The sequence below is a fragment of the Poeciliopsis prolifica genome, unplaced genomic scaffold (assembly GCF_027474105.1).
Source record: "Poeciliopsis prolifica strain line A6 unplaced genomic scaffold, Auburn_PproV2 SCAFFOLD026, whole genome shotgun sequence".
Classification (NCBI taxonomy): domain Eukaryota; kingdom Metazoa; phylum Chordata; class Actinopteri; order Cyprinodontiformes; family Poeciliidae; genus Poeciliopsis; species Poeciliopsis prolifica.
The window spans coordinates 3634537-3655545 of record NW_026562401.1 but is presented as its reverse complement, the minus strand read 5'-3'; the positions used below and the strand labels follow the sequence as shown (position 1 = coordinate 3655545).

The 21009-nt window shown below is 39.3% G+C and overlaps 1 protein-coding gene across 1 annotated transcript in view; it reads right to left on the bottom strand.

The window, feature by feature from the left end:
* efna3b (ephrin-A3b) overlaps window positions 1-20644 on the bottom strand; it is a 66175-nt gene extending 45531 nt beyond the window's left edge. The window contains exons 1-2 of the mRNA XM_055048051.1: window positions 20199-20644; window positions 19836-20055 (exon numbers count right to left, since the gene is read on the bottom strand). Of these exons, the coding sequence (XP_054904026.1) occupies window positions 19836-19945 (110 nt within the window). The 5' untranslated portion in view covers window positions 19946-20055; window positions 20199-20644. The remainder of the gene's footprint in view (window positions 1-19835; window positions 20056-20198) is intronic.
* Between the last annotated feature and the right edge of the window lie 365 nt (window positions 20645-21009).

The following is a 21009-nucleotide window of genomic DNA, read 5'->3' as shown; positions in this document are numbered from 1 at the left end:
CCAAACACAGATATGCATATGAATGGCACGCAAAGGGATCTGTCCTGTGTCTATCAAAGCCTCATCTCTCCCGGAGACCAGTCGAGGCCCAGCGTTACACACTTAGCATTAGAATACATCAATGGCACAAGGAAGGAGGCACGTAGGCTTTCATTCTCAGCGAACCCACCTTCAGCATCTATCTCCCTCTTTTCATTCTCTTCTTTTTGGTCAGTCCAGCCCTCCAACCTTCCTCTTTGCCTGTTCCTATTATCTCTCTCTCCTACACCTCAAAAGACATCCCCACCCCTTCACCCTTCTCTATAGAAGGAATCTATATTGACCATGACCACAACTCAGAAGTGCATTTACCATAAACACATCGCCATAAAGCTCAAGATAAGCAATTTGTATATGTGTGAAGCATGTGTTGCAGAGTTCCTTAAGGCTTTTCATGTTAAAAATCCATACTTTTGAGACCGATTTTTTTCCGAGTACTGTGGACCCCTGCATATTTGTGGTTTAGTATCAACAGATTCACCATTTGTCAGATTTTCTGTGGAACATAACCACAAATTATTTGTCTACTTGACATGTTATTGGCTGCCGTTTGCAAAACCAATCCAGAAGCATCATCTATATTGTTTGGTAGTGACTGACTGTACTCCAAAGAGCAGAGAAATGAAAGTCCATCAAGGTGGCTTCCACTGTGTTTAATAATGTATATTTTGTACTTGAACTATTGAAATAAGCAGCTCTAAGTGTATTTCGAGGGGCTCTCGTGTATTCACAGATTTTGGCTATTCACAGGTGATCATGGTTCCTAATCCCTGCAAATACTGTAGGTCTACTGTACTCAGGTATTGTTTTTGTACCCAAATTAGATAATGCAAACACAAAATAACAGATATTTCCAGGGAGGTCAAACTCAAAGACTGGCACCTGCAAAACCATCAGGGAATGGAGAGACAGGTCGACAAGTTCATGGCTGAGCAAATTGATTGATGCACAGACAATCAGTGGAGCATGGCTGAAATTTTCAGACATTTTTCCATGCTCATTTCCATAATTACTTCTCTTAAATACTTTTCCAGTCTGTGCTGTAACTGTGTACTTAATGCCTACTTAATCCTCAATCACCCTCAATGTTGTAAGTGTCTGGAATAAGCTGCTTCAGATCCTGTTCAGCTCTGAGGGATTCTGCACCACGGCCATCAGCATTCAGCCTGGCGATGCACCGACTAACTGACAAACTCCACTTAATGGAATCAAACTTAGCCCATCAACTGTGTGTCAGTGCATGTGTTTGTGCGAGAGTGTCCGCCTCGTCGCTTGTCTGTCGATACTCAGAGACAGCCCTCAGCAGGAGAACAGAGGAGAGTTGAGGAGGGGGGAAACAAGCCGCTCTACCTTTCTCTCTAATTACAAATGACAAACCCGCTATCAGGACTCGGCCTGCTACCTGACGCCACATGATAACCTTTCAGCTTTCTGCCGATACCCAGTGACAGATCTCAAGTGGAGACAGACAGATTAAAACGAGAGTTGGAAATCAACGTCCTGCCCTGTGGCTCTAATTCCCAATGACAAAACAGGACATCTATACTGCCAATATCTTACCTGTCTTCCTCACTCATTTAGTTTATCCTCTTTTACTTGAATTGATTTTCTTCCTAATAGACCATCTTCCAATCTTTCTCTCTCTTTCTCTCTCTCTCATTTTCCGTCCCTTCTGCAACATTTAAAAAGCGGCCCTTCTTCTTCAGCTCATCCATTTCCTCCCTGTTGCGTAATAATCAGGTTAAGACTACTTTGTGGCTTGTACCCTTACTGACTATTATCTCTAATGCCATTTTAACAACATAAAAAGGCCATATACTGCTGGAGTCCCGTGATACAATATCCTCCCAGCACATGGAGGGAATAACCTACTCTCACAACATAATCTCCAACCCAGTTTAACGGCTCCTTTTCTGTTGTTTTTGCTAGCGGCAAACCCTCACTGAGGAGGAATGAGCAGATTTTATACCTGAATGCTGACTTTCAAACAATGCAGAGTTTCTTAAGAATCTTAAGTTATGCTTTACGTTGCTTTCCTTGTATAAGGTGATGAGATACCCATTTCCAACAACCTTGGGAGTAAGCAAAGTAAGGTACAGCATTTAACAATGTAATGGTTGTGGTTCTAAAATAAACACTTTGCTTAGTTCATTTTATTATACCACCAGAAAACAGCAGAAGACATTTGGAAAGTTAAGGTTCCTATAAAATATTGACCTTGTATCCAATATATAGCCTTATCCTATATATTATATTCACACAAACTCATGTTTTTTACTGTCTCCAGTGGTCATTTGGTGAGAGGTGGAGAACAACATTGGCAAAAGGCCAGGAGGAATGGAGATTTATCATATCGTCATTATTGTGAAAACTGAAAGTATTGTTAGCATTTTGGCTTCAATAATTTTATGATCAGCTAGAGGCATTAGAGCAGCAATAAATATCAATATCTTTAGGAATATAATTAAATGCTGCCTACTGTGTGCTGTCACGTAATAAAGATGCACTACTTACTAAAACTACACTACTTAAGGTATCTGGTGTCCACTCAATCTAACAAAGTAAATTTAACTTTTAGTACTTGGATGTTATTTGTTCAGTCTATTAAAAATACCAAAGGAAATCCAATTTAACTGACAGGAAATAGTAAGTTACCACAAATGGTGATGAATACAGCACTATTAGCTGAAAACTAAAAAAAAAAAATACAGCGTCTCCTTTCTCTTTTAAGCACACACGCAACTCAGAATGTTTTCATTGTGAAGTAGAATGAGTGGCAAAAAATAACAATGAGGGAAACCAGTAAAGTCCAAAGAAAATCTTTAAAATTACTGCAAAGAGCCCGAAGTACAGACTAACAGTATATTTAAAAGATTAAAGCAAAGTCTGTGTCCTTGCAAGGACAAGAAGGAGTTCAAACTTGCAGTGGCTGAACCAAGTGATAATGCTGAAAGAATGACCTGTTATGATACTGGAAAAGGGTTTAAAGAGATAATGCCATGAGGTGAAATTTAATGTTTCCCATCCCTCTGATATCTACTGTCTTAGAAAATAGCAGCAGTGTTTCCATAAAGAAGTCAGACTGTCAGACATGACCAACATTAATGAATATTGTTCAATGAAAAACTTAAAACTGGTCAGTGCACATGATGCATGTTGTGCCGATAACGTTATGACTAAGGTGCTCAGTGGCTGAGTTGGTCTTTAAGTTACAGGTGAGAGTTGAAACATTTAGGATTTAAATCTGTTTTCCTGGCAGAACTTTCCTCAACAGGTTTCTGTATTTCTACTGGGTTCATGACTTCATATCAAGCCAGACTTTGAGCGTGGCATCCCATCTGAGCGGATTCTGCTGTGGTGTGACCTAATCTGAGGTGGTTTGTTATATTTTTCTCAGCAGAATGATTGTCCTAACTTCATGGTAGAAAATGTTATTTTGCTTTTTTTTTTGTTGTTGTTATTATTAAATGGCAGAAAGATGTAAGTGACCTTGAAACACTTTTAGCAATGAACAGTTTAACTGCCTGATCAAAACTTGCAAAAGAGAAAATCGGATTTAAAATAAACTGAACAAATATTGGGTGCCAGCTTTGGGCTCCATTTCAGTTGGCATAACAAAACTATTCAACAGATATCCAAGTCTTGAAAGTGCTTGTAAGAAGGTGAGAACAGAGTGAGCCAGAGAGATAAAGCGGGAAAGCGAGACACCCACAGACTCGTATACAGGCACAGACAGAGGCCTGAATGATCTGCAGACACGGCTTCACCCTACAGGAGTGAGCTTACACGTCTTTCCTTTCACACACACAGCATTGAGTTAGCATTGACATCCCAGTGAATAGCTCCTGATGCTAACCTGGAGCGCTATCGCTAGCTGCCCTGCTCCTTGGCGGAACAGCCGAGACGCCATTGATATGTTAATGTTGGGGACGTTTCAGGGCCAAGGCTGGGGAACCGTGGACGCTCTGTGATCCTTGGAGCCCAAAAAGGACAGATCTCCAGGGCATTGTGATTTCCCCAGTCAAGGCCCTGAGTGATCGGGATAAGCTCGTCCGCGCTGCTTTAGTGCTGTCAGTCAGGCGCTATTGTGGTCATGTGAACAGCCATTTTCATTACAATTGTCCCAGGTTTTGGCACCACTGTTCTGCAATGCCCTCTCTTTTTCTATTCTTTGGTGCCCTCAGTCCTTCCCCTTCACCCTCCATTAGGTTTCTTTTCTCTGCCAGGTTTTATTCTGTCCTTCTTTAAAAAGACCAGCTGACACCGCTGAGCAAAACTGGACTAGGACGATGGTGGCAATGCTTTTTGATTGTGTCAAAGGATTTTACAGAAAACAGTAACACCTGGTGCATCACAGATGTTGTTGTGTTTACTTTAAACGAACTATAGGAAATTATTATACCATGAACCTTTTTACAGCCAAAACTTTCAAGTATTTTATTGGGATTTTATACTGTGTAGACTAACATATAGTTATATATATATATATTCCCAAATAAAAATCGAAAACCTTTGGTGATCATTTGCTTTCTAATCCCCTAAAATAAAATATGGACCGAACACCTGCCTTCAGAAGTCACCCAATCTGTAAATAAAGCTCACCTGTGTGTAAATTAATCTGAGTATAAATCCAGCTGTTCTGTGAAGGCCTCTGAGGTTTGTGAGAGAACATTGCTGAACAAACAACATCATGAAGTCCAAGGAACAGCAGACATGCCAAAGATCAAGGCATGGAGGCGTTTAAAAGAGAGTAAGGTTATAAAACAATATTCTTCACTCTTAGTGTGGTACAGCTAAAACCTACCCAGGCTTTCCACCTGAACTGACAAGTCAGGAGGAAGAGGTGTGGGTTACATACAAATGCAAGCCACGCTTTCTAGATGTTTTGTTGTAAAAAAAAAAAAAAAAAAAAATTTTAATTAAATTACTGTAGAAAATCATGTGTCTATTTTCTTCCACTTGACAATTATACACAACTTTAGTGGATAAAATTCCATTAAATTAAAATCATGTGCATTGTGACACGACAAAATGTCTAAAAATTAAAAAAAAACATTTATAAAGGAATTGTAGTAGTAATATGAGCAGCTATTCATAACACCGAGAGCAAGTGGGTGTACAGTTGGCATCCCAGTGCTTTATTCAATGACACTTTAGCAAACAGCACTGGATAGAGTGAGTTTTTCTATGTGTTTATGTGTGGAGGAGTGCGTTCTCTCTCTTTGCTCTTTTTCATTTGATTGCGGCTAGCAGAAAATAACAATGAACTCCCTTGAGGAATCTGTGGGAGGTAATGACAGAGATCGTCCCTGTGAAATGAGTTTTCTCTACATATATGTAGTGCCAGAATGTTAGTGAAAAGGATGCATGTGTGAGTGTGTGTGTTAATGAAAGTGAAAAATACAGAGGGAGAAATGAAAACAGATGTAAAGGTGGAGAAAAAAGAAATACGCATATGTATGGGTGGATAAATTGGGGTGAGTGGGACACTCGTGGGCCGTGGGCACCGGTTCTCATACTGAAACACACTGGGGTCTGCACGTAGTAGAATGGGAGGAGTATTTTCCTGGTTGTGAAGAACTCTACTCCATCAACGCATCCTATTCTACTACATCTCCTCCCACATTTTCCTCTCTCCCTCCTCCACCACCTTTATTTCCCACTCTCCGGGGAAGTGACACAGAATCCTTTTTAACTGCAGTACATTCATTACAAGAACCCTTCTACCCCCACATCCTCCATGGACACCCCCACTCCTCCAGTTGTCTCCCCTGCAAGCCTATCAGCAGAAAAAGACAGCGTACCGATCCACCTCACGCAGCTGTCTTGGACTTTACACTCTAATTAACAGCAAGATAGTTGAACAGGAGAGACGATTGGGCTGCAAAAGATTGTACGCTCTCATTCATGTGCAGCACTAGCATATTTCTGCACCTCAAAGCGTAGGAGCAGAGAGCAGAGCCTGCAGACAGCGTGGGTGTTGGAACCAGGGCCAACCAGAACTACTAGCTCTCAGGCGTCCCTTAATGAACGTTCCCACTTTGAGCGAGCAATGAATCTGCATTTCCCGTAAATTCATGTGAACCTAAAAATAGTCACGTTGTGAAGGGTTGAAAACATAAGAATGTTACTCATAAAACCCAGACAAAAATGGAATCCAGGATCTACTTCTGCATCCTATTCATACTATTGCATATACATCTTTCCTTTTAATAACCACCTTAAGTCATTGTGCCTCTTTTACAAACTTTGGCATTTGATTTATATCATGCATTATTTCATCATCAGCTAAGCCAGGGTGAAAGACATTTTTTGAAAATGTTGAAAAATGTAAGGGCGTGAAAGCCATACTTCTTACATGCTCTTTATGCTAACCATGTGTGTCACTGCCACACCATTTATAACCACAATACAGATAACGCAGCAATGCCAACCTGTGCATAATGGATTCATAAAATTGACAGGGAAACTAATTATCAGTCATTTGCACTGACTGACACTACTCTCTTATTCAGAAAGTAGGTCATGAAGTCAGTTTTAATAACAATCTGATCACTCAGAGCATTGAATTTTGATTCCAATATGGTCAATTGACCCTTGAATATTAAAAGGCCTTAAAAGATGACTGTCTTCAAGAAAAAAAGCTTCAAACTCTTGTTGGATTCAGTTGAACTCTAACTGGACACCACTGATCTCAAGCCATGTGAAAAAGTTTTCAAGACCTGATAAAACTTGATACTTCATAAAAATCATTTTTACATTCTGATAATTAGACCAGTGTAACACACAACTTTCCAACATACATAGCAAGGTAAGAACAGCAGCTTTATAGACTTTTGTCCTCTTTTCAGCTTACTCCACAGGTTCTATATAAGATTTACATCTACAGGCTGAGATGGTTATGGAAGAATATTTAATTTGGCAATATGTCTGCCAAACATGTTCAATTGTCAGAATTTTTTTTAAATCTAAAAAGTCTGCTTTTGCAAAGGTCTCAATGAAACGATGTTCTCAATACGATTCCCTCCACTATACCCAGTAGTGGGCATGGAGTGTTTTCCCACTCATCCCTTGTTTTATGGCCAAACTCACCTGGAGTGTTTGTTGCTGAAAAGTTTACCATTGTCTGACAAAAAGGAAGTTCCAGTTAAAGTTTGAGAATGGGAGAAGTATTTCCCTGATTGAATTGAGATTCCTGAGATGTTCAGCAATCTCCACAAGCATAAATGATGCTTGGTCAGAAAATTTAGATAACACCCAATTTTAAACACTGTTCATCGTGACATTTATATGTAATCTGAATAATTAGGTTGGCTTCTTCTGAATTGAATGAAAAAGGTTTCACGTGCTTGTCATTAGTTATTATGACTAATTCTGTATCGATGGTTTAATTTTTTTCTTCAAAATATTTCAATGTCATTTTATTTTTTGATACAATTTCTGACTTTGGTTGCAAAGTCAGAACTGAAGGAACTCCAGTGAATATTTTAAAAAATCTCATTTATTATAAGCCATGATGATTTCTCTTTACAAAAATAGGTAGAAAACATTACCATATGATAACAGAATAAGAAAGAAGTAAGGGTCGGTCCAGTAAAAAAATATGATGAGCATGTAAAAGTTGTACAACACATTAAACTCTTTCAGATGTACCAAGTAATTATGAATACTTCCACATCTCCACAAGTATATTTTATGATGCTTTGACAGAAAACCCTGTCCTGCCATTGAGATTGTGCCCAATTGTTTCATAATTTATGCAGTTCTCTGAGCTTAAGTTTTGTAGATTATTAACAGCCTTAGCATTCAACAGCTGAAGAAGGTTCCTCCTCATGGATGAGTTTATGCAGAAATATGGGAACCAAGATTTTTGACCACCACAAAGGTAAAGTCCAGAATGACATTACAAGCATTCTTGTGAAGTAAAATCAGACCAAAACAACATTCATATGATAATGTTTCATTGTAGCTAAAGGTTAAAAGCCAAGTATCGTCACTACAAACTGTGTGGAACTGTGTAGCTAAAATGCACTTTAAATAAACACAGATAATAAATTGATAATAAATGACCATTAAGGTTGACAGTAAATGACAAAATCAACTAAATAAAATTATTTGGTTTCTAGAAGATCAAGATTTAAAAAATATGAAAAGAAAACCAAGAAATATTTTGAAATGTATTTTTTCTACATTAGAAAATAATCATTAATTCAGATATATTCATAAACACACACAAAAGCCCTTTAAAAACTAGTGAAGGGCTTCTCTTTCTGATTAGATTTAGCACTTGACCACACGCTGTCCAAGATGGGAAGACAGATGGAATACATTGTAATAAAGCAATCTGTCCAGAAAATATCCAAACATATGCACACATAGTGAGAGCTCATTGTATGAAGTGAAGAGCGCCTGGAGAGTGTACACTGATGCAGATGAGGAGAGGAAATGATGCCTCGAGGCCGAGCCGACAGCAAAGACTGAGAGGCGGAGAGAAGGACGGAAGGGCTGGATGAGAGAGAGAGGAAACAGGCTGAAACATTCGGGAGAAGAGTGGATTGTCTGCAGGACGCCATCGATCGAACACCAGCAGAAACAGACAGCCAGACCAGAAGCATCGCAGGCCGACACGCAGCAGAGCTGCTGACCCCACACACATCTGAAGAGCAGGATTAATCAATTAGTCTGAACTTAAAGTACTGAAGCAATTTGTCTACTCAGACACAAGCATCAAAACAACTGGCCTTTTATGGCACGCCGAGTCTGACTCTGCTCTATTGTAACTTGACGGAATTAGACTGCATGTCAAAATATTTCCACCTGATTATAACTGTATGGGAACCAGCCGCATTCAGCTGAAATGTGCATACTCCACCTTATTTATTAAGCACAGTTTTGACCAGTCTACTTATTGTTGTGTTATTGTTTGCCTGAGTGTAAGGTGGTGCTACAATTAATTCTCCCTTTTTATGCTTTCACAAACAGGATGCAGGTCTCTGAAGTCCAACAACTGTTTTATAGATCTCAGTTATTTTTGCAACTATTTGAGCTCAGGTTTAATTAGTTCAAGTGTTTCAGATACAAGATGATCAACTGTAGTCTGGACTGAAGCAATACTTTGGTTTAGCATCAACAGTGAGCTTTGAATCACATGCTAACTTTGATTTAAAAGATGTTTAATTTTGTAAACCAGATATCCTGAGAGCAGATTATGGGATGAATTTAGTCTAAAAGATAAAGTTCAGTCGACGTCCATGGATGGTGCATGTAACTTTTTTTTTTTTTTCATTCATTGCTGGAATGTAAAAATGAACTTACAAAGACTAAACTGACTGAGATACAGTCTAATCTGAGTGGCATAAATTTAGGTAGCTAGGTTAAGGGCAAAATCAGGGCTAAAATGAAATCTTTTGCCCAGTTTGACAAAAAAAAAAAAACTGCTTCTTTATCAGTCATTGCTCAGCTCAACACAGAACTTTAAAAATTAAAAAACAACATCCTTCATCCCATGTAAAGATTTAAGAACTCTTCAACCACTATCTTTAATTACAGCAGCATAATCTCAAACTGAATTTCTTTGAACAATCCAGTCAATAATTTAAGCCAGGGGTCCCCAAAGTCGGATCTCGAGGGCCGGCATCCTGCATGTTTTAGTTCTCTCCTTAATTTAACGCACCAGGATCAAATGGCTCGTTAGAGGCCTAACAAGAACGCTGACATTCTGAAAGCTTGTCACCACCACCAAGGAGAAAACTAACCTCTGATGTAACCAGAGGCCAATCTCATAATAAACTGTGGAAGACATGAAAGTTAGGTCAGGTTAAAAGAAAAAATAACTACTGACTTAAACTTGGCCATGAAGTTAAAAGTACTGGACATGTGATAGACAAGTTAATCTTGCTGCCACCCACACTAAGGAAGACAAAAAATAAATCTCAAAAAAGAAATGCAGCCAGAGTGGCATCTTGGGATCTCCAAGTCTCCATAACAACTACTTATTTAGAGGCTTTCATACACATACTCACCAGGGATGCCAACAAAAAACAAAATGTGGAAACCACTGAAATAATTTGTCCCATCTCCAAATATTGAGCAGATTTACAAAGAAACTGAAAAAAAAACAAATACACTAAAGAATTCACTCAGCCTCTTCACCAAGGATACACTTTCCACTAACAGATTTCCGATTTGACAGTATCTCTCCGAGTGGTGCGTTGATTGACTAGTTTCCCTCTGACACATCAGGCAGGCTGAGTGTCACCCTCACCGGCTGCTCGCTGTTGCCATCAGCGGCAGAGTGCTCTCTGCGCCAAACATTTTCTGCCTCCCTCTCTGGCCTGGCTGTGCCTGATTAAAACCTTCTGCTGAAACAAGGTCATAATTCACTTAGCCATTTCCCAATTTCCGCATAATTACCCTCCCGCTTTGCGAACGCTAACACACACGCACCCGTTCACACCACATCGCCGACACAAACACATCTCCTCTCTGATTTGTGTCATTACTGAGAGGAGAGTGGTTAAAAGGTTTCAGAGTTGGCCTCTTAGTGACAGCTTAAATGGATAAAACCTCAATTAAAGACTCGCTCGCTTTGTGGATAGAAGAAGCATAATTCTGTGCAGTTTGGCGAAGCGAGGAATCTTCTTTGGCTTGTCTTTTTTTTTTTAAGCTGCTAAATCGAACCTTCAAACTCTGTGAGACTTTCTCATCTCTGTGCATAATTAAGTTTTACAAAACCTGTTTGAGAGAAACCGTGGACATTACTCATAATCAAGGCTGAACAACTAACAATAATTTCTGCCCAGTGAGGAGTTACATTACAACAATGGATGATGGATGGATGGAAACGGTTTTCCAGACTACTTTCGTTTTTGTACACTTCAAGAAAGGGAAAACAATCATTACTCCATTACATTCTAGACTTCTCATTTTTGTCAAGACGACAGGAACCCTGTGTAGCCCCTCTGTCTGCCTGCAATCAATTTCAACATGTGTTTTTGATGAAAACAGCAGCTATCTAACATGAAACTGCTCAGCCTTTATGTAGCAGAGCACTAATTGTCTCATCTGTAGAGTTTATAAGTGTTAGGCCGCTCTGCTCTGCTCTGATCGGGTTCAGCATATGGCCTCAGACTGCTGTTACGCTGCTATCATTAGCCATGATATCAACACACCATATGAGCATCTGTTATCTGCATGTGTGTGTGCGTGAATCTATATTAGTTACTTCCTCCTCCTCAAAATCCCCCGTGCCTATGGGAAATAGAGTAGGTATCAATAAAAACGCTCACACACTTCATGCACGCTAATGCCTAAACAGCTTGTAAACATCACAGCCTTGTTATTAGCACCTGATTACGCTCCTGGAGATTAGGCATCAGCTTACAGGGCAACGCTAAGATCCACATCAGCTCATGTGTGAAACGGCACACATGTTTTCATGCACTGCTAAGAACACGATCTCTGTGGGAGACTTTGTTTTTCTAAAACTTCTATATTGCTACGAAAACTGAGGGAAATTAGAGGACAATTTTGACATTCATTTCACTCTATAAAAAATGGACACTCACAGTTCATGAGACGAAATTTCAAGTTACAAGAAATGGATGATGCTTATCGAACCTGCCATGTTGGAGATTCTTGTAGTACAAAAAGGATTAAAGCAGAGGCACTGATGAAAACACATGGCCAATTCAATTTCTCTTTAAGAAATATTCCATAATCATTTTTATTCAACATTTACTGCGTTGAGCCATCAATGATTTTCTATATTTTGGTCAGCAGAGGTTTCCATTGTTTAACTCTCCTCTGGATGCAATTTTCTCTCTTTCTTACTGTTGAATCATGAACACTGATCTTCATTTAGGTAAGTGGGGACAGCAGCGCTTTAAATTATGTTCTTGGTTCTTTACTAACCTCCAGATGAGTACACTGCTATTTCAACATTTTCTGTATTAGAGGATAGCCCTTTTCCAAGCTGATCTATTTGTCATCTGTTCTTAAAATGTCTCAGATCAAGCCATGATGTTGCTTGTTTTTTATATATTTTAGCCCACTTCAGGTTGTCAGACAGGTTCCCAATAAGCAGGTTCTTGATTGCACTGGTTAACCAGTACTAAGGCCTGGTCAAAAAACTGGACCAAAGAAATGTAAATAATCACAGATAGTTTATAATTTAACAGGTTTAGATACATTTCTTCCCTTACTAATATAAACCATTATTTCTAAACAGTATTTTGTTTTTACCCAAGTTATCCATGCTTGGTATTAAAAGTTGTTTCATGATGAGTGCAAACAAAGAAATAACAGAAGAAATCTGTGAAGAAGCAAATCGATTTTGCTTCTTTAGGTTCTTGTTTTTTATATCTGAGTGCATTTTCTTTTCTTTTTTATTGTTGTTTTGTTGTTGTTTTGTGTCTGATTAGACTTTCTTTGCCTCCATATATTCCTAACTATTAAAAGCATGCAGCATTTACTGAACAAGTCTCATTCTGGTTCTTGTCCAGTTTTGCTTGTTTTATTTCAAGTATTTCCTAAAAAACTTTCTTAAAAGTATATCTCTGATCAAGTAAAATTGAGGTAATGGAGGTAATTAATCACCTAATTACCTCCATTCTAAACCTCCCATCATATAACACATGACAGTAGATTAACACAGGAGTCCCTAGGTGGTTTTAGATGCCAGCTTTGGCTCTAGCCTTCTGTGTTTTTCACAACTATATTTCCCTGGCGATCAGATTAAGGGCTATCAGTGCAGTAGAGCAGCAGATTGTGGTCAGCAATTGAACCAGCAACACAGAAGGAAAGTCTCCACATTTTGAACTCCCTTCGTTTTCACGTCTGTGCACACCTGGCCAGAGCCCAGGTGCATCGGTCAGACTGCTGGTTTTGGAACGTTACTGTAATTGGGCGTCATGAGCAGCAGCAGAGAGAAGCTTTTTAATCATCCTCCTACTGTTCAGAAAGCACCACAGTGTGAGAAGCAATCATTCACTCTCACAGTGACATCTTTAAGGAATTTACGCCGTCCTGTTAAATCGTTCACGTGTCTTGATGAGATTCTAGATAACAAGCACATGTTCAGAAAGCTAAATGGAAACCAGACCTCAGTTACCTCCCTCCCCCCCCAAAAAAAAAAAAAAAAAACACAATCAATTTATAATAACAATAACAATTCCTCCTATTTTGAGCTAATTTGCCACGATGCAACTCAGGCCCATTAATAACTTTAAGGGCCACAGCTGAGAGGAGGCCTCATCCACTACTTTTATTTTAGCAGATCAGTCAGTAGTCCACTGAAAATCAACAAATTCTGCATAAATCCACGGCTTTTGTGCAGTTCTTCATTTTCAAATTTACCACACTACACGGTCAGCTCTTTTGAAATATTGAAAACTAAAAATACGTTTGTTGGAAACATTAGCTTTGTTTCTAAGATGCTATCATCCATCCACAGCCTCAGTCAAACTGGCACAGCACTAAACTGCCTAAAATTGAAATATTAACCAATTTTGGTTCAGCCCTGTTTTCAGTTAGCTTTCTTTTTTTGTTTTTTTAAAAACTACAGTCATCCTGATCAGTAACATTTCTGCCAAATTTTGAAACCAAGCATAAATCTCTAATCTTTAACACAAATTAGCTTTTTCTTAGCCAGTTTCACTGCTCTGTCTGATTTTGACCCAAAATGATTTCTAATGACTCCAAAGCAACTTTCTTGACAAAGATTGTAACATTAAATCCATCAAAAAGAAAATACATTATTTAAAAAATTCTCCATTTATCTCCATTCATCATAAACTTTTGTCTCTAACCTTTATCTAATTTTCAAGAAACAAAGTCTCACAAGGAACACACTGCATGATAATGCATTTGTGAACTGAAAATTATGCATTTTTTATTTTATTTTTGCTCCATTTACAGGAAAGAAATATATAAATAAAACTTAATTGTCAATGTCAGATTAGAGCCGATTGAGAAATATTGATCCATGTGGCTCTTTGACCATTCGATACATGCATTTTTACTGCTTCACTTGGAATCTAAGCCATGGCACTATCCTGTCTCAAAATTAGATCAGTGCCAGCGCTTCAATCTCTCTTCCACTTTCACAGCAATGCATGTGATTAGCCAGTCACTACAGTAAAATCTATTGAAAAAATAAAATATTCAAGACAGATTTATCACCTCAATATTTCTGGGTTTGTTTTCCGAAAACAAATCAAAGCCAATGCATTTATTTTTCTTTAATGTGTTGGTTCAATTCAGCAAAAAGGCATGTTTGTGAGGTCAATGCATAGAAAGAATGTGAGCATTAATAAAGCGTAGCCGTAGAAAAGAAAAATAGGATCTCAAAGCAAGGAAACACATTTCGAAGGAGTGGGCAAGTCAGACCAACTTAATTTGACAGTTTCCCATTAAGGTACCCCAAAAGCACCACCTCCCACTGAGGGCTTCATGTGAGAGGAACTGAGCACAGGCCTAAAAAAATCCAACTTATTAATGAGGCGCGACAGAAATTTCCCCGTTCCCTTTTAGCATGCATGTCCCGTATTCCTTCGCTCATGTACGAGACAAAAAAACCTTCCCAATCAGAACAAAATTATTTACTTCCACAAAAAGACTCGCAGCAGCATGGGAGAGCCAACAACATTGAATCATATTATGCAAACACCAGTCATCCATCACACAGGAGTTCCCTATTGCTTTTAATTAATGAGGCCTCAGTGCAGAGCATCTGCACACACATCTTCACACCCGGCAACCCGGATCCATTCACCCATGTACGCTGCGCAGCCTTATTATTCTTCACTAATGAATTATCTGATCTTTGTGTCATGTGATTAGGACGGATGGTGCGGCTTCCCTACACGAGGCATGCAGGTGTCAGGCTCACACACAGGTGGAGCTCTCGGATTAAAACTTTCTTTGAGCTTACATACTTTGGTCTTAAGTGGATCTGGGATACAACTGGGTTTGATGATATGCTAGGGGCAGAATGTCAGGCCTCTCTGTCTTGCAAAACACACAGAAAAAAAATCCATCTGACCAGAACGGAGCATTATTACGATTATTGTGTTGACCCTTTCCCCCCTTTTTCTTTTGTAATTCAGCTCGAAATTCATCTGCACCCTTTTGGACTTTCCTCCTGTGTCGTCTCGCAGCATCACTCACTCTTGTATTGTTTCCCTCCCAGCCTATGTGACTCTCATCGCTCTCTTCAATGAGCAGCATGAATAGAAAACAATTTTCAGCTCGAGATCAATTACTAAACATATGGAAGCCCGATATTACGACAAGAAAATGCTGCAAGCAACAGCTGGCCACGTTTCAATGACCTGCCTTTGAGGTGACACCGTCAAGGACGAACGCCTGAACGCAATATGAGCACAAACAACAAAAACACAGGACGTAATCGCTTGCAAAATATGCAACTGATAAATTGAGAGATATCACTAATCAAGTTAACGGCCGTGTTATTGAATTACACTCATACACATGTATACGGTTGCTCACAGCGGTGGTTAATTGCCAGGTGGTGGAAGATAATGTGTGATTTAACGGACTGATGGATTTGTCTCTGTTTCCGTCACCCATCAGTGAACAGAGACATCTGTAGCAGAGTAAACACTTAGTCTCACACATAAAAACACACGTCTAAAGACACTTTTATGCCCTAATAAGGGAGAAACCTCCAGAAATGTGTGTGCAAACTTGTTGGAATTTCCCAAGCTTCATGCATCTGTTTGCATGTGTTCGTGCATGAGGCTGTTAATCCTTGCTGGCCCGTTTCTTGTGGTTGATGAGTGGCCCGAGGTTAGGAGCTGCTCGGGAAGCTGCAGCATCCCGAGGCTTTACAATGTGTTTACTACTCAAACTGACAGCAATAGTACAGCTTATTATTGGCCTTGCAAGCCTCCGCACTACGCTGCGAGTTAGAGGAACTCCAGGGAGGCTGACCGCCAGTGGCTAGAAGGCATGCCAGCCAAGCCTGTAACTATTGGCAGAGATTAAAATAAATGGTGGAAACTGAACCCGAGAAACAGAAAAAATACATATTTCGGGTATACACAAGAGGCAGTTGGACAGTTTTTTTTCTTTAGTCTTTTGGTATGCAGGCATCAACGGCTTTTTGCCTGCTAATTAACTAAGAATGGTATGCTTGGGTATTAGAGATGCATTCATCAGGCTGATACAGATTTTTGGTATTCTTTGCATCTGACCTTCTGAGTCGAGATTTTTTTTTCTTTCTGTAAACCAAAGATTTCCAAACTGTGGTCCCCGTGAGGGAAGCAATTGTACTGGTGGGTGATGAGAAGGACGAGTGTCCCTACTGATGATTTTTTACTTTTACCCAAAAGAAACTAATGCATGTTGTAGTCTGAATAAAAGGAACTGAATATTTCTGCCCTTCTGGAGTCTGTTTTCTTTCTTATTGCTGTTTTAAGTCCAACAGAAAATGAAGAAATGTATGGATAGATAGATAGATAGATAGATAGATAGATAGATAGATAGATAGATAGATAGATAGATAGATAGATAGATAGATATAGATAGATAGATAGATAGATAGATAGATAGATAGATAGATAGATAGATAGATAGATAGATAGATAGATAGATAGATAGATAGATAGATAGATAGATAGATAGATAGATAGATAGATAGATAGATAGATAGATAGATAGATAGATAGATAGATAGATAGATAGATAGATAGATAGATAGATAGATAGATAGATAGATAGATAGATAGATAGATAGATAGATAGATAGATAGATAGATAGATAGATAGATAGATAGATAGATAGATAGATAGATAGATAGATAGATAGATAGATAGATAGATAGATAGATAGATAGATAGATAGATAGATAGATAGATAGATAGATAGATAGATAGATAGATAGATAGATAGATAGATAGATAGATAGATAGATAGATAGATAGATAGATAGATAGATAGATAGATAGATAGATAGATAGATATAGATAGATAGATAGATAGATAGATAGATAGATAGATAGATAGATAGATAGATAGATAGATAGATAGATAGATAGATAGATAGATAGATAGATAGATAGATAGATAGATAGATAGATAGATAGATAGATAGATAGATAGATAGATAGATAGATAGATAGATAGATAGATAGAAAATGTTAAAGTAATAGAATATTTAAAAAATACATAATAGTGCAAATAATAGCAGACAAGTACCATAGTTAGTTTGGCAGCAGGTAGTTTATAATGAACTTTGGTTTTGGGTTTCCATGATTGAACCACTTCACACATTAAAGAGAGAAAAGTGTGCTGTAGGTTTCTTGATAGATACAAGTCTTTGAATTTTTTTATTAAACTGAAAAACAATCATTGATAAATGTATAGAGTTCGAAAAGTGGGAGTTTTAATTTTTAATACATTTAACCAATCAGAAAAATATTTTGTCCTGATAATCACCAATCATAGTCAATCAAGGGAAAATAGGTTGATTCTGATTTTATTTTTTTCTCAAACGACACACCAAGGACGATTTTGCTTTGTGCTTTTCAGACATAAAATTTCGAATCTAACAGAAAATGAAGGATTTACAACATTATCTCAATTTATGCATCAAAGCCCACCTTCCTAACCTGCATTTTTTACATCCTAAAGTGTGTAATAAAATCCATATTATCTGTTGATTCATTCTAAAACCAAAAAATGATGCTTACTTTTTAGTATTAGTGCATTATTTGAAAAAGAAAAAAAATGTCAGCATTCGATTTGCCAATCGCTAATCTGAGCTGATCAGGGATAAATTAGCAGGCTTCAATCTCCAACCATTTGATGGGTGCATCTCTGATTAAAAAAAAAAAAAGTTATTGCTTCTTACTGCTCAGGCCGCTGTCATGGTGTCTGAGCACAGAGAGAACAGAAAAGAGGCTGCGATGTGAGGATCAGGGATGAGACAGGTCCACAGAGATCAGAATGTTCTTTAATTAACCACCTCTTCTTTTCTTTTTTCTTTGTAAAAGACACTCACACTGCACCAGCTAAGAATATTCTGCCTCTGGGATGAAAACAGCAGCGGTAGGAAGGGAGGGGGAAGAAACTGCTGGGCTTTGCAGAACTCGGGTCCAAGAGTGCTAGGTTAAAGGTTAGGCCTGCTCCGTATTATTTTTATTTCTTTTTCTTGGAAAGAAAACACGTCTTCTGGCTGCGAATGTGCAGCAGAGATCAACGGACGAACGACAGAACTAAAAGCTTTGTCAAGGTTAGCGCTGCTCGAGTTACGCCTTGTGATCGTCAACTCCTTTGCTTTTCCTTATGCCTTTAAGCATCCCTTGCAAAAACCAACTTCTGTCTCAGATATAAAAACTGAAGGTGGAATTTAATTTGCATTTATTACCAAAATTATCGCTCAACCTAAGGGAGTTGGGGGAGAAGTCAAATTATGAGGAGAAAAGCAAGAAAATTTAAGCTAAAACACTTGAGCACTAAGTGTGCAGCATTTTCCTGCAATTATGCTTCTAGTAACATGCCAAAAACTAAGACCTTAGCGGTTTCCGCTTCTGTTACTTTATCCACTACTTACAGCTCTCCAGTTATGAGCTATAAAATAATCTCCCTTGCCTCTAATAGTTTTATTTCACGCCGTAAGCTCAAAACTGCTGGCCTACAGTAGGAGTTGGCGCCGGCGGACCAAATCATTTATGTCCCCCCTGCCCGAAAACAAGCCTTACATTATGTTTGTACCCTTAATAGTACAGAATCATTGTTTTTCTCAATGCTCATCCTTGGAAATAGTAGACGCTGTAGAACAAAACACAAGATATTCTGAGCGATACGTAGTTCCAGAAACCATTCACAAAGACAGGACTCACTCCATGATGAGAAAAAAGCAAAACGGTGCAATAAGAAAAAATAAGACCATTTTTGTAATTGAATTGTTTTGTGAACGTAGTAAATCAATCTGCAAACAAGATTCAAAGAAAATATTTACAATGGTTCCAAGTCAAACTGCATCCAAATGGGCTCATTTTTATATAAATGTACATTTGCATGAAGGACTTTTACTATCCTGCTGCAGACTGGTGCTGCATTCCTTATAAATCTGGTGGCATAGAGCCATACATGAACTCAGGAGGAGAATGTTTAAATAAAAAACAGAGGAGGGATAAAAAAAAAAATAGACAGAACCGAGGAGCAAAGGATTAGGAGGATAAAAAAACAACTCAGGCTCTGTGTGTAAACAAGAAAAAGGGGACTTAGGGAGGAACAGAAAGAGATGGCAACTTGGAGAGGGAGAGATTGAACAGTGACACTGCTGCAACACAATGGGGTCAGCATGAAGAAGTGCTCCTAATTGAATCACACAGAAGAGAAGACAGTAAGACAGAGGAGATGAGAGATGAAGGAGTCACATTCTCTCCCTCTCTCTATGCATGAACGTAGAGGGAATAAACTGTTACAAGCAGACTACGAGGAGCAGGAATATAAATATGTCTAAGCAACTGTGGAGCAGAGGGTGTTGAAAAGATGTTTTGGAGCCACCTTGACCACACAGCGGGGGTCTGGCAGAGCAAGACTCAAAAATAGCTCCACTGAATTTCTAACTCGGGCTTGTGCAACCTTTTCCATCAAGAGGGGGGAAAAAAAAACAGATGGGCATGCAAACACCCCCCCCCACACACACACACACACACACACACACGCACACACACACACACACACACAAAGAAAGAACATATACAAAGAGAGCAGAAAATGCATTAAAAGTGTAAAACGAGCCGGATAAAGACGGGGATCTTACTGTATGTTGGAGCTGTTCCAGTAAACGGAGTGCCTGTTGGCTGACACCTGGAGCACGCTGCCCCAGGTGAGACTCGTAAGCACCCAAAGAGACAGCGCTGCCAGAGCCATGCTCCCGGCTCCTCTCTCGGTCTCTGCGGCCTCTCTCTCTCTCTCTCTCTTTCTCTCCCTCTCTCTCGGTCACCCCACCAAACAGCGCGGCTCAAACATCCCAGCAATGCCTAACAAGCGAGAAGGTGGCAATAAAAAACAATGAAAAACATTTTAAGAAGCTTCACGCATGCATGCACACAAACTACTTTCAGAGATGCTGTTTGGGCAAGAAGTGTTGGGAAAGTCTGTTGTAACACCAGACTGTGCGAACCTCCTCCTCCTCCTTTTCCTCTTCCACCAGCGGATCCCAGAGCTTCAAAGAACGGGGTTTGTGGTCCGCGTTTATACCCGAGGCGGCCCCCTCTCCTCCTCCTCTCACCGGGGTACTGCTGCCGCTGAGGCCGCCAGAGAAGTGTCGCAGGTCGGCGTTGGGTCCAAGCGGGAGGTCGGTGCTGCTCCGGGTCTTTAAAGCAGTCCGACAACGAGTTGTTGTTTAAAATAAAATAAAAATAAAAATAAAGGATCAACAGTAAAAAAAAAAATATATAATAATAAAATAAAAAAAGAAAGAAAGAAAAAGTCCTTCTCTTTATAAGTGTTTTTTTTTAACTGTTGCAGCTTATTTTTCTTCTTTCCCAATAAATGCGCAGACGATCTCAAAGGTGCAGCAAAGCAAGAACAAAAAACAAAATCAAGCTTTCTCCCCTTCTACAACCATCGTGCACGGTGAGCAGGCTGCCCGCACGTCGCTCTCCTCCTCCTTCTCCTCCTCCTCCTCCTCTCTGTTTGGTAGGCAGCACTCGTTCACTTCCTAACTCCACCCCCCTGCGAGCGACAGACAGAGGGGGAAAAAATACGGCGCATTCCTCCAAGATTTGTGGCCGAGTTGAAGCACATCACCGGACATCGGAGCGTCTTCAAGGTTTTTCCTTCAGTGCCTGCGCTTCGCAGTGATGCTGCAAAAAGCGCATCCCGCTCCTGATGCGACCCAGCGATCATCTGCAACCCGTCAACGTTCAGCCTTTTTCAGCACAGCGAAGCACACCTGCACGCACAGTTGTCTTTTTAATGCAAAGACGGGG